The 15173-nt window shown below is 33.6% G+C and overlaps 1 protein-coding gene across 13 annotated transcripts in view; it reads left to right on the forward strand.

Annotated features, from left to right (window-relative positions):
• Positions 1-15173, forward strand: part of LOC145664809 (uncharacterized) — a 121451-nt gene that overhangs the window by 81398 nt on the left and 24880 nt on the right. For 10 of the 13 annotated variants that reach the window (XM_081731787.1, XM_081731790.1, XM_081731783.1 and 7 more), the window contains one exon: positions 9005-9964. The exons of 1 other annotated variant lie outside the window; for it this stretch is intronic. In XM_081731787.1, the coding sequence (XP_081587913.1) occupies positions 9005-9389 (385 nt within the window). In that variant the 3' untranslated portion in view covers positions 9390-9964. Of the gene's footprint in view, positions 1-5264; positions 5343-9004; positions 9965-15173 lie in introns of those variants that run through there. 2 more of the 13 variants (XM_081731793.1, XM_081731794.1) reach the window with 2 other exon arrangements.

The raw sequence follows: 15173 nt of genomic DNA on the forward strand, positions 1-15173 counted from the left end.
TGTAGATACTAAAAGATCATCGAAATAAGTGCTTACGTCTTGACCTTTCATATCACCCAATATTTTCTCCATTGCTCGAGCCAAAATACAACTACTAGTCTTTATACCGACTGGTACTCGAGTATATTGATAACTTCCACGAGGAGTTACAATCGCAGTGATCTCTCTCGAGCTTTTATGATGGGGAATTTGAAAATATTCTTTGGTTCAATCGAGCGAAAACCAACGCCTTCCCGCTAAACTAGAGAAACGCTTCGCTTTGAAATTAGGCGAAGAATAAACATCGTCACATATCAGCTTATTAGCATTACAGAAATTTCCTACGATACGATGGGTACTATTTTTATTTCTCACTAAAAACAACTACTTCCATAGTTAGAGTGATCCACCTCCACTGACACCCTGTAACACAAGATCTATGCAATTTTAAAATGATGTTTCTTTAATTTTAGCAACCGGAAAGAGGTTCTTTTAATGGCTTTTCTTCTTTGAGATATAATTTTGCTTCAAAGTTATTAATACAACACACTTTATCATTGATAACATCCATAAAGTCGGAACGCATCTCACTGATAAACTCGAAAACTGGATCATCACAACAATCTAAATCCTCCGAATTCCCTAAATTGCTTTTATCTTAATTGACGTTCGAAATTGCATTATTATCAGTAGCTGAAAATTGTTTATCATTTTTATTAAATTCTGAAAGTTCTTCGATTGTTCTAAGTCAATATCAGAAGTAGTAGAGTCACTATCAATTACATCCTTTTGCACAGCTGCAATACATTCCATCATTTTTGAACCATCTTCCTTCATTTCCTTTTTAAAATCCTTCCTTATTTTTCCTCCTTTTCTTATCCGATGTTTTCGAAGAAGTACCATAAATTGAACCATCTTCAGGAATGCTGACAAGTCCTTGTTCAGCATCCTTCGCATTCCAACTAATACTTGGTCTATCTTCAATCACATATCCTATATCCACCATTAACGACTGGTCGATCTTCCTCATTTCTGTCAGATGTCATTGCACTCACACCACCTTGATCCGAAGAATAACTTGGAATACCCGAAAAATAACTCGGATTAACTAAAGCAAGCAGTTTTTCAGTACCCTCAGAAATAATTGATACTCCTGAAGAATCCTTATCGAAAAGTTATCTGTGGCCTTTTAATTGTTCTCGAGATGGCACAGTGATTTCCAATAGTTGTCTTTCAATTTCTGCTAATTCAATCTCACATTGAAAACCAATCTCCGTTTTCACCTTTACTGATGTTAATTCCCGACATTTCATCTAAAATTCATTTAAAATTCTTCAGGCATTTCATCTAATTCATCGAAATGGCCTGCACGACCTCCTGATATAAACAGCAGAAATATCTCGAAGGAAAAATATTTTTCCGATATCCATCTTCACCATTTCCTTCAATTCCATTTCGATGGCCGGCACCATGTCCAGATTTAAATTCCAAAATGGTTGACGAAAACCTTTAATTTGATTTCAAACGAAAATGTCCAAATTGTAAAAGAACTGATTTCCTGTTGTTGTGTAGCAACAATCTCTTGGCGAAGTCCACTAAAGATGAGGTATTTTTCAAAAATGGAGTTTCCAGTAAACATTCGCATGGTATATCCACAACCTCTAAAAATCTTACATGCTCAAACCATTCTGATAAATTTATAGTAACAGTTATTTCACTCTCACAGGTTAACCCATGAGGTGCACGAATATTTAATGGTTTGATTTCTACTCGATTGTGCGTCACCCCACAACGTTCAACTAATTCTTTGGAAATGAGGTTATATGAAGAGCCGCTGTCAATACAAACATTTACGCGATTATTATTAATAATCACACTAACAAAGGTTGCTCCGACGTTATGAAGCTGTGCAGGTAAGACACCAGACTGGTTAAAAATATTCTTACGACCATTGGACTTCATCAGTGAATCTCGCTCCTTCCTTTCAGAATCTCATTTAAATTTCACATTATTTTCAAATTTCCTACCCTGAAAACTTCCAGTCAGAACTTTCTATTGAGCCGCTCAAACAACACTAACATTAAATGAATTAGTTTTTATTCCTAATTTTCTATTTAAGCTGATTCCTAAAAATTTTCGCATATTCTTCAGCTCTTTAAGTTCCAGAATATTTTCAGGAACGTAACATTTTAAATCTGACCGCCGGATTCATGCTATCGAGTATAATATTCACTAGTTGAAACTCCTCTCTATTGCAATCTAAAACTAATGAGTTGAAGTAAATATCATTAACAAAAATGATCAACCGTCTCATTTATTCTCTGTTTTCTTAATATCGTATCTGCAATCAAAGTATGTTTCCGTTTTTGAAATAAATTTATCAAGAGTCCTGGCTCTAAATAACTCCGAAGGAGCATTTACTTGAATAGCTAGCTCAACTTCAATTAAGAATTCTTCCTCACATTTACTTATCAGCGAACAATACACTAAACTCATGGAATAATTGGAGTATTCGTTAATTTCTTTCAGTGCGAACAAAATTTCAAAAACTAACAAACTGTTCTTACCATCTATATTTTTAAAATTCTTCAGTTTAGAATTTAACAGCTCAGTTGTTTTCGTAAAAAGATACTGATTGCATAAACGTTTCGGGAAAAATCCAGGAAAACCTTCATTTAAGGTCGGTTGCTCTTTCCTCGTTGGATACCTTCACCTCTAATCCTTTCACCTGTAAGTTCTATTAATTCTAATCGACCATTACCTACTGGAGTAGAATTTCTAATTGCAGCAACTCTTTTAAAATAATTTACTATCCTTTGATAGTTTGTAAATTTAGATTGACTCGAACCCTGAGTACTGCTAACATTTTGTAAGTCAAACCACTTGTCTAGTTCGACATTTTCTAGACATTCAACTCCTGTAAGGTTTCTTATGAGTGGTTCCTTGTTTGATTTCCACCTGAGTATTCAATCCTGCAAACTCCCTTGACCCAAGCACATTCGCCGCTGACACCCCTTTCATTGTAGGCGCCCTGGGTTCAAACCTAATTCTATTAAACAAATCATTAGTCGGGGTAGGAGTTTGAGCCAACTAACTTGTGGCCAACTAACTGTTAATATTACTAACTTGTGGTTCCTCTAAACTTGAACCGTTATTGTTTGAAAAATAATCACTTCCTATTCCAAACCCATTCCAAGATTCCCTATTACTTTCCGAGCTAAAGTAATTTCTGTTTAAAAATAGCAAAGAGTCTCGATTTGGAGGTGTTAAACTCATATTCATTACTACCCAATTACTATCAACAAATCCAATTTGATCTAAGGTTACTAAATCCTCAGTCAAATTTTCTTCTGGTATATTAATGCATACATCAACAGACATGATTCTTTTAAACAATTAGAAATATACAAAAATGCATAAGAATATAAATAATCAAGAATTTCTAACTACATTAACTACAGGAAAAATTGAACCAGAACCATTAACAACACACAATAATTCTCGTGGGCAACACCACAGCTTCAAATCAATACCAATTATAGTGGCCAACCCTACAGCGATCAATAACTCCTCTCGTCTCGTGCGCAACACGGCAATAAATGATCACAGAAAACCTAATTTAATTCCAAATATATCATAATAATCAGGATTTAAATTACAAAAATAAAAAATGTAACCACTAACCTCCTTTAGCATCCAATACTAATACAAACCTACTGATTTCAAGCACCATGTACCTAAGTATAACGGAAAAAGTAGGTGGAGCTGAAATCTAGGATCTTGTAGCACTCCTTGCAGTCGTTACTCAAAACTGTCGGTTACTATTAACAATTAATAAAGTAATAAAAAAAAAATATTCCGAAGTTAAACATACGATGTTGTAGTACACTTGTTGAAAAGATTCTTCAAGGAGTATTTTCAAATACTAATTTATTAACAAAAGATAATTCAGTCCAAATTATTCTAAAATTCAGGAAATGACCAAATTCTTTACTGAAAGAAAATACTTTAACAAATCCTAAGAGTATATAATTTATTATTTGTATTTTAATTCAAAAAATAATTTACAAACCAATTTAATGCTTATAATAACTAATAATAAATCCAACAATTGAAAGCTGTTCCAATAGCAAATAAGTCAAACAGAATGAAAATTTAGTTTGATCAAATACACAATTGAATTTGTTTACACACCACGTTTCTTATCTGATTCAATTAATTTCAGACAATTCAAAGTTTGGTTTAATGTTTTATTAATTTAAGGTACAGATCTCTGCTCGAAAGAAAGCAATAACGCAATAAATTGTACCTGTTAAATTCTACCGTAATCCAATTCAATTATCAAGCGTTTTCCGGAAATTACTTCGCAGTCAAACTCACTTATTTTTAACCGACAAGAAAGGGAATCAAACGGCCTCTATACATCCTATTCAATCCTATCGCCAAATTAATATAAATTAAGAATCTAATTTAGCTAATAGAACGACTAAAGTAAATTTGTTGTCAACTACTCTATTAACAGGACCTATCAATCAGAAACCTATTTAAATGTGGGACTAATACCAAATCCTATGGACACCATTTGTTTTTATCAAAACGATTCAGAAAAACGAATCCAAAGAAAACCCAATTAAAAATAAATTACATTGTACTTACCAAATTTTACAACTGGGCTTAATGATCCGCTACTACTGCATTGGATACTTCTCAGTACTACCAAAATGGCTTCAAACGACGACTCCGGCCGAACCAGGAGAAATTCAAAGAAAATAATCTACTAAAATCCAAATATACTCCAATTAAATTACCAAAATTCATCGACAAACAATTAAGCGAAATTAATGTCGAATATTTTTACGTGTAATTCCATTCATCCGCAGGGAAATCAGTACCCATTAAATAACTCCGATCCGATCTTTTCAGTTACAATCCTAGATTTCAACTCCGCTACCGCGAGCTGCTCGCAACGAAAACAACAGACGGCTGTATGAAGTCACGCGGCTGCGTTCTTGAAGCAGGAGACCTTGACTTTCATCTCTTCGTTCTTAACAATAGCTAGTTGAGAAAAGAAAAAAAAGTATTTTTTACATTCCAATAACTGTCACAATACATACATTGCTATTTTTATTCTTTTTATGTTCTTTCTTTTTCTCTTTTGGCAATGTCCTATTCATAGTTACTTTTATTAATACCTCCTAATAGTCATATTTATTTAGTACCTTTTTATTTTATTTTATTTTAGTTTTTTTTTTTTTTTTGGTTCTTTTCATCAATCCATTCTTCAGCCGGACCATTAGCAACATTCACAGTCTGTCCAATTTCTAGTGGCGTACCCTATACTTGCGGTACCATCGACACACAACGTAAGTATGCATTTTAGAGTCCAATATTTTCAGAAGACCCTGATTGAGGTAAATCAAGATGTTTAGATAACGCTTTATTTAAAATGATTTCAACCAAAGTAAATACCAAGACAAAATTTACCCTCCGTATTTACTTATAGTTAGTTAATATTTAGGTCCCTTTGTACTCATACTTACCGATGTACTAAACTCTTTCATATGTGGTTAAAAATGTTTGGTATGAATTTGATTAGAAGACGAATTCGTTTCTTAACATCCATACTCAACACCCCTAATTTAAAATTACATATATAAATAAAGCTAATGTTAATATTCATAACAATTTTATCTTTAATGGTATTGTTAAAATTTCCGGTTGTGCTTGCCTAAGGACCCTTATCTTAACGTTCGTTTGAATAGACCATGACATACTGATTGCCAAACTGTCTTCCTTCTACAACTTCTCCCAGTCAACTTTATCTTGGTTTAGCTCCTATTTATCAAATAGAAAACAAAAAGTTGTCACTAATAACATATGTTCCAATACGAAACTTGTTCCATCCATGTGGAGTCCCGCAGGGCAGCGTCCTAGGACCTCTTCTGTTTTCCTTATACATCAACGATTTACCTGAGCACATCACCCATTGTAAATATCACTTATATGCAGATGATATACAATGCTATTTAACTACTAATCCCCTAAATTTAACCACCGCGATTGATTACTTAAACAGTGACATTGAAAGTATCTGCACATGGACACGTAACAATGGACTGCAAGTAAACCCAACCAAATCAAAATATATAATGCTTGGTTCTCGTAAACTACTCTCCACAATCAAAATTACAAGCTTACCGAATGTTCTTGTAAACAACGTAGCCATTCCTGTAAGCGATAGCGTCAATAGCCTAGGACTCCAGATCGATAAATTCCCAAATTGGACAGACCATATTAATAGAGTATGCAAGAAAGCTTACGGCTCCGTTCATTCTCTTCAGCGTTTAAAAAACCTTCTTCCGGAATCCATTAAAGCGTCCCTGGTTCAGTCATTGGTAATCTCTCATTTAGATTATTGTGATGCAGCGTATGTTGATTTAACCGAAAATCTGGCAAAACGTTTACAGCGCATTCAGAATGCCTGCGTTCGATTCATATTTAATAAACAGCGCTTCGACCACATCTCCCATTGTTATCAGCAACTAGGATGGTGCAATCTAAGCACCCGCCGCCGCATTCATTCTCTAACACTTTTATATAAAATAATTAATTGTAAAAAACCTACTTCTCTATCCTCTAAATTTAAATTTCTCGGCAATACTCACCCACTAAATACCCGGTCTAAATAAAATACAACACTCGCCGTTCAAACGCACAAATCTAATTTCTTTTCCAAATCTTTCACACTATTTGCCACCAAAGCTTGGAATGACACCCCTGAAAGTATCAGAAACTCTGGTTCAGTATTGACTTTTAAACGTCGGCTTAAAGAATATCATTCTAATGAACGTCTTCAGTAAGTTTTAAAAAAAAAAAGTTATTTTTTTCCTGACACGAAACTATTCCTGGCGTTACCATGCAGTAGTTCGTTTGTTTTTTCCTCTCTTTCCATTTCTTCTTTTCCTTTTTTCTTTTCTATTCCCTTCTGATACGTGTGTATGAATACATACATTATACACAATCACTTAAGTAGGTGCATTTTATCTATAGATAGTGAATCATAGGAATGCATTTTATGTAATATATAATCAAGATTGATATCGTTTCTTCTTGTATAGTTTAACATGTTTTTCACATTGTCTTTTGTTTATTTTAGTGTTTATTTTATATGTAATAAGCTTCATTTTCATTTTTCATGTTTTATTTTCTGTATTGTTCTGTATGTCGGTAACTCTTTAACATACCTAACTGTATATCATTTTTATTCTCGTCATAAAAAAATGAGTTCCGACTGTAAAAGAAAAGTGTAAATGGTTGAGTGGAAGAAAAGGTTATGCCTTAACTCCGCCATTTTAAATAATAAATAAATAAATAAATAAATTTTTACTTAATTGTGTTTTTAATACCTCAGGTTAATGTGCCACCTGCAAGAGTTTTATCGACGCTAATTGGCTTTGGCTGAGGAAATAAATCCAATGCAATCGTTCGTTGCATCAATGAATTTTAAAGTTTGTAATAATATTATTATTATTAATAATAATAATAATTAAAAAGACGATAATAGTATACCACCTTAATGCAAGATTGCACTCCCCAAATTTGTTGAACACCCCCTAAATTAAATTTCTGAATAAATCACTGCTTTAACATTTTTTTGCCGGAGTTCACGATTTTCCTTTCTGTTTCGTCACTTATTTATTTAAAACAGGCTATGAATTTGAAAATGTTCCAATCAACGTAGACAGAGATGAAGATTGAGTCAAGTATTGGAAGTCATCTGCTGTTTTTTTTTATGATTTGTTCTCATTATCGAATAATATTTGTGTGTACCTAATTGCTTTGTATGTTAAATTAGTATCTTCAGTAAATAATTTTACTCAAACGTATGTATGTAAAATGAAAGTACATTGATATAGCTATAATGCAAATATCGTTTCCGCTTGTTTTTGTCTTAAATGCGCTTTTATTTTTTTCAACTCTTAAACTTTGTTTTTGTACATTAAAACTTGTATCCAAAACTGCGAATTGGAAAAAACAACTGCAATTTTGTATAAAGTAGATTTCAAATTGAACTTTTGATAAAGAAACATTATACTACCTAGGTAAATACAGATAAACTTGAGAAAAGATTGAAAAGGAAGGTTCGGTATCAAAAATATGTTACAAAAAACGTTTCCAAGTACTTTTTTTTAAAATATTAAGATGGATTCAAAGTTTTAACATTGAGGGTCGTAAAATGGTCAAAAAACTGTGAAATTTTTTTCATTTTTGGCATCACTTTTAGATCCTGAAAAATACACGTTGTACCTAAGGTTTGAACAAGAAATTCAACAACGTCCCTCATTCAATTTTTTACGATTTTTTAAGGGGGAACAGTGCTGTATTTTGGTTCTAAACGATATAAAACCCTTAAGTGCAACATAGATGTTTTTCAGTGTCTTAAAATGATGGCAGCATTGTAGAAATAATTAAAACTAAAAAACTTCTCCATGGTTTTGCCCATTTTTTGACCAAACTTAATAATATAGGTATTCTTTGTCTACAGATTGGCGAAAATTTCATGATATATATTTCTACCCTTATTTAAAGCCAGTGTCGACTACTCATAATTTCCTTTGTCTTGAAATTGAGTTGAGGCAGCGAATTACTCTGCTATATATTTCCTTTGAAGTCGTGACGATCGATCAAAAAGAATACCCGTTCAATATTCATGCATACAATATGCTGAGGTCTCAGATATAATTGGAGATCGACAATATGCTTTTCTCCTTTCAAAGAGAAGTTCGATTAAATACACATACACGTGTTGCGTGGTGTCACTAAAGACACACCTAAAGTTTTCCGTCGTCTTTTATTACATATAAATATGTAATATGGAGCTATTGTTAATCATACATGTTATTTAATCACTTCGTGATAAGACCAAAGTAAAAAAAGGTAGTGATTCTTGTGGATGTTGTATTGATGTATATAATAACGAGTTTACGTTTCAATATAGACTAATGAATACTATCAAATCTTTCAGGATACGTGATCCATCTTGCCATAAATCAGGTACGTCTTCAGTACATATAAAAAAGAAATCATTCGCATGTGAGGTCTGCTTCAAAACATTCAGGCTGAAATATTATTTAAGAAAACATTCAGTAAATACATCAGGTGAGAGAACACACATGTATCATCAGTGTGGTAAGGTGTTTACTCAGAAATCTAGTTTGAATACTCACATAATGACGCATTCGAAAGAAAAGCCATTTTCTTGTGAGAAGTGTGCCAAAACATTCGCTTGTAAACGCTATTTAACAAAACATAAATCTAAACACACAGGAGAAAAAACATACACTTGCTACGAATGCAATTCTGCATTCAGTAAAAAGTGTAACTTAAAAAGGCATGTATTGCTTCATTGAAGTGATTTATTGGATCACACTCGTGTCATGGTTGTGGTAGGATGTTCGGTCACATGTCCTGATACAGCACATGTTAATGCAATCAAGAGAGAGGACTTCCAGATGTGATAACTATGGTAAGGTGTTTGCTCAAAACGTATGTTACGAGAACACAGATACCGGTATTTACCTCATGGATTTGAGGGAGCAGATATTTGAGTGAGTGTGGTAAAACGTTTTCTCTGGAGTGCGGGCTAGACTTTACTCAAAACTAATATTTAGAAAAGCATACTTTATTTCATACATGTAAGCGTCGATACGCGTGTGATATGCAGCAAAATTTATGATTCAGGTTCGTGTTGATTGAACATACACTTATCCAATGAGGTGAGAAACACACGAGTGCGAAGCTTTTGGATTGATATTCGCCCGCAAGAAACTCTTTTTTTTTTTTTTTTTTTTTTTTTAGCATACATTAAGGTATTCACATCAGAAAATGCAAATACAATTATCGGACAATATTATTTGAAAGGAATTGTAACAAAGGAAACTGTATTAATTGTAACAAATATAAGGAAATATATTTTTTGACTGAATTTGTGCGTTTACTATTTTTATTTTATGACCAGAATGTGATATATGTCAGATAGAACCACACAACTATCATATTACTACGAAATCATGTTAAGATAGCCCTTGGGATGCAGCAACAAAGTTCTTAATTAAGATAATACTGTATATTTGTGCAAATAACACGCCCGTTTTAAGACGGTAAGTGTATTTACCTGCAAATTAAGTTAAATTTAACATTAATATGTCTTACTTCAATTTTGCAAAACTACGAAAATATAGAAAGGGTGCGAAAGAAACCAGAAATACAATATTGAGCGAATTATCGATGTAGTTACAGCTTGTGCCGCTAGCTGCCATTAGTATAGAATATCTTGCATTAATCTGCGAGTTGGCATTGTTCTGATCTGAGTGATTCGTTTTGCAGTTGTGCATTGGTTGCGCTGCTGCGGCAGAGTTTTAATATATTTGATTGACACCACAAGAACAGGATTTGTTAAATTATGTTTTTTGTTGAAAAAAGCTATAATTGAGTTCGTTGTTATTCTTCTTCAAGCTTTCAATGCTGCTTTGCGAAAGACCCAAATCTAGGACTAATTTTCCTACTTGAAAAATGTCAACATATGAAGTGAAGACTTTCCTCGGTCTAGCCGTCACACAATAAATCGAAATGGAATCATAGAAACAGTGGCGGTGATTTTCCCCCCGCAAAAACAACAAAAAGCTATGTGTTGCTCGAACTTTATTTACAATTTCTATTGCGTACTAATGTATCATTTTACAATGTTAACAGTATTATCACTATGATTATAGCTACTACGGGTAATAATAATAATAGTAATACAGTATAACCCCCGATTAACCGAACTAAAGTAGGGGAGTTATTTCGGATATTTTTTGTTAGCTCATGGACACCTATTACCGGGCCTTTACTACAGTATTTTTTATTTATAATTTTATTTATCTGTTTCGCAGATCCCAAGCTCTTCATTGAATGGACAAAAGCGTTTCTATACTAATACAAACAACAGTACTTTACGTTTGCCATCAAATATTTCTTCCCGATGGAAGAAAAAAGACCTAGTAAAAACAAATGCAGTCTTTCCAGAAAGTAATTTTTCCAAAGTACTCTGATGTTCGAGCTTTTTTTCGATAATGAGCTGTTCGATTTGATGTTAGAAGAGAGTCATCGTTATGCTGAATTCAAAAACTGCCCTGATCCAAATATTTCAAAAAAGGAATTCAAGTGTTTCTTAGGGAATCTTGTGATGTCTGGGTATAATCCACTTCCTGGATTTCGGTCTTACTAGGAATCAGGCTCAGATATGCGAAATCAACTTGTATATGATTCTATGAGGCGAAACAGATTCCGTCAGATAATGCGCTTTCTGCATTTTGCAGATAACAACAAGATTGGTACTTCCGAGAAAATGTATAAGCTACGCCCACTTATAAGTAAACTACAAAAGAACTTAATGGAACGCTTTGTTCCTATTTAGCAACTTGATTTCGATGAATCAATGATAGTCTATTGTGGCAGACATTCCTCTAAACAATTTATTAGGGGAAATCCAATTAGATTTGGATTCAAGGCATGGTGTCTGAATACATTCAATGGTTATCTGGTCAATTTTGATATACAGTATATCAAGGTAAACAAAGCCAGAGTGATGACTATGACAAAATATTTGACAAGCCTTCAGATACAATGGTTCGTATGTTGAACCAATTACCCAATGAGAAGAATCTCCCTTATCATTTGTATTTTGACAATCTATTCACTACCATGAATTTATTACCATACCTTAAAAAATGTAGATATTCTTCTACCGGGACTATAAGGGGAAATCGTGTTCCTAATGATTGCAAAATCGTTTCTACAAAGGAAGGAAAGAAGAAGGAAAGAGGTTTTTCTTATTACAAAATCAGCGATGATCAAACAAACACGCTTTTTAAAATGATATTGATGTGTATATTAACATATAAATCCACTTAAAAAGTGTTTAATACACAACATTGATACCACGCTTGTTTTAAAAGCACATTCGGTGACCATCAAAGAGACGTACGAAATCTTAAATTTCTGCTGGAAAAGGTGCAAACATTATATCTGGTCTGTGTGCGAGAATTTCAAGGTGATAGGAATATTGCTCGGCCAACAAGCAGGGTACACAAGATACCCTTGCCTTTTGTGTAAATGGGACTTAAGGGCAAGAACTGAACATTGGGCTCGGAAGCAGTGGTCAGTCAGACGTATCTTTATACCTGGAGAAAAGAACATTGTTTCTGTTCCACTGGTTGTTCCCACCCACGAAAATTCTGTTAGCACCGTTGCACATAAAGCTAGGCTTGATGAAGCAATTCGTGACAGCTTTAAGCAGAAACAGTTAAATGCTTTCGGTACCTTGATGTTAAGTTTCCATCAATGATGTCGGAAAAATCAAATCTGGCATTTTTACAGGCCCACAAACAAGAAAATTAATGGTGGACAAAACATTCGATAAAACTATGAGTGAGAACTAATTGCAAGCATAGACTGCATTTAGAAGTGTGGTACAAAACATTTTGGGGAACACGAAAGCTGCAAATTATAGCGTTTTAGTCGACGAGATGTTGGAATCTTATAGATTGCTTGGCTGAAACATGAGCGTGAACGTTCACTTTCTTCATGCTCGTCTAAATTACTTTCCTGATAATCTTGATGATTTTACGGAGAAACATGGCGAGCATTTCCATCAAGACATTCAAATAATGAAAAAGATATCAGGGAAAGTGGACTGTCCATATGATGGCTGACTATTTTGGACGTTAAAAGGAGAAAATGCGGAAGAACACCGAAGAAAATTCAAAAAGAGGAAGTTTCAAGTGAAGCCCAGCGTTGAAAGTTAGGTATGTATGCTTTGAAATATGTATTTATGGTCTTACACAATCATTCCGTCCATCTAGAATGCAATTGAACATATTGCAAACGTTGCCATGTATAAAAAAATCATTTAAAAATACATTTTTTCAATTGTTCAATTGTCACATTTTCGTGATTTGTGAAGAAACCGTTAGTAATACAACATTTTGAAGGTCATTTTTGGAATTTGCGGACGAAATTCATTCTGATACACCTCTTCACTTCAAAACAACAAAACCTAGTAAATCAGGATAAAGGATAAGAGTACGTTATTAATACATGTGGACTTCATGGTCAAAGTTTATTTTTCCTTTAGGATCTTGTCAAGTAAATAATGCGAATTTTTCAATCGCAACTTAATGGGCCTTATGCAGAGTCGGTCTAAAGCGTGATTAGTGCCATACTAAAAAGTTGGACTAACATGTTATCTGAACTAGTCAGGCTTTTAGTATGACGCTAATCATACATCAAAACGATTCTGCATGAGGCGGAATATGTATTGCCATGTAGTGCTTTAACCTAATGTATACATTAGTGACCATTTTATTTTCTTACATGATCAAATACTAAATAACCGTTCAAAATATTGAATAGGCCTAAATAGTTTCTTTGAGTAACGTCTTTTTATTCAAGAATATACATTAGACAAAAATAAATTCTCTGTTTTTTCTTCAACGCCGTACGTTAGTAAATGATTTTGAATCTTTATACTATCTCACCGGGAACCAAACTCAAGACTACGTGCACATTGGAAATAAACGGACATGGATTTGTGATTTTTTTAATGTGTTATTTAATTTCGTATATTACGTATCTCTGACATATTTATAATTTTTTTGCATTCATGCATCCATACATGAAACATGGATATTCTTCGCAATAAAAGTGATTCTTTAATTTTAAGTAAATATTTTTTTGCAGAAAGGATTCAAACTAATGCTAAAATAAGCATCTCCATAAACATTCGTGATGTTTTCCTTCCTTTACGCCACGTGCCGTAGGATAAATTTTTAGAGTAAACCAGCTTACAACAAAACTTCGTAACCATGAGAACTTCGATCCAAGGACGGCAGTTCCGGAGCTGAAAGTAAGACCGCCTTCATAGGAAAGCGTACTACGTTCATTTCCCTACAACGAAATGACACGTCACACCGTATCACCTTGTAACTACTGGTTAATTGCATAATTTGGTCTTAAGTGTAGTCGCGGGTTAGATTCATAGGAACAACGAGATGACTTTGTATTAGGTTCTAACAACAATCAGCTTCCATTCCTTTACAGACACAGCATTTCATAGTTCAGTCTTGTTGTTCTTTACTACATAAACGAAGCTCAGCATCTTCACATATTTTATTTCGCAGTCTGATTACGCGTATTAACATGTATTCAACCAAAATCTTATTCCTCATATAGAAAATTCATTGTCAACTCTAATTGCAGGTTCAAAAAAAATCAACAAGACATAGCTATATACTGAGGTTCATACTACAGATTGGCCGTTACTTCGCACAGAGAGAATAAAATTAAAGACGACAACAGTTTTAATTTTGGGGAAGGGAAAGAACTTTTAGGAGGGGAGCTTATTTATTAATTTTTTCTATATGCCGAAAGTTATAGTCTTATATTACTTAATCTACATACCAATACAACATGTCTGGGGCAAACTCATAGCTAAGGCGCACGGGGTCCACCCTTTTTTTATCAACCTGTGCTAGTTTCGTCATTTCGAGGCTCAAATAGGGCAAAGATTGAAATAAGGGATGGAGGCACCAAAGGACCGAAACCTCACTATAAAGTACTTGTAACCTACCAGTAGTATCAACATTATTCACTAATATTTATGGTTTTACTGACAAAAGCTTTTCGAATAAATTCAAAACAGTACATATTCTGAAATAAATCACTGTATAATTTATTCAACTGTTTTTGAATCTCAGTATGCTACACACAACTAAATCATGTTTTTAGTGAGAACTGTTATATTAATAAACAAAATACGGCATTCTACAATAAGTGTTTCTTTCAAACATGTTTTTGGTGGCACTGCCCCCGGAGTTCTGAGAGTGGTCCCCGGAGAGAACCTAAATAATACGTCTATTATATAATAACAAATAGAATAGTAATATGTGACCCTGGAATATTTTTTCTGAAAGAAACACAATCCACAATCACTCTCACACAAACATATTTAGACTCAGACTAGCGTCTTTTAGTAGTAGTGAATCAATGTAGAAAGTTCATAACTTGGAAGCAACTTACGTTATCTAAAGAATGTTTCTTTCAAATTCTTAATTTATTTTATTTTATGTCGGTATTTATATTGCTCCTTTAAA

Source organism: Thermobia domestica, chromosome 11 (assembly GCF_964235325.1).
Source record: "Thermobia domestica chromosome 11, izTheDome1.hap1.1, whole genome shotgun sequence".
NCBI lineage: Eukaryota > Metazoa > Arthropoda > Insecta > Zygentoma > Lepismatidae > Thermobia > Thermobia domestica.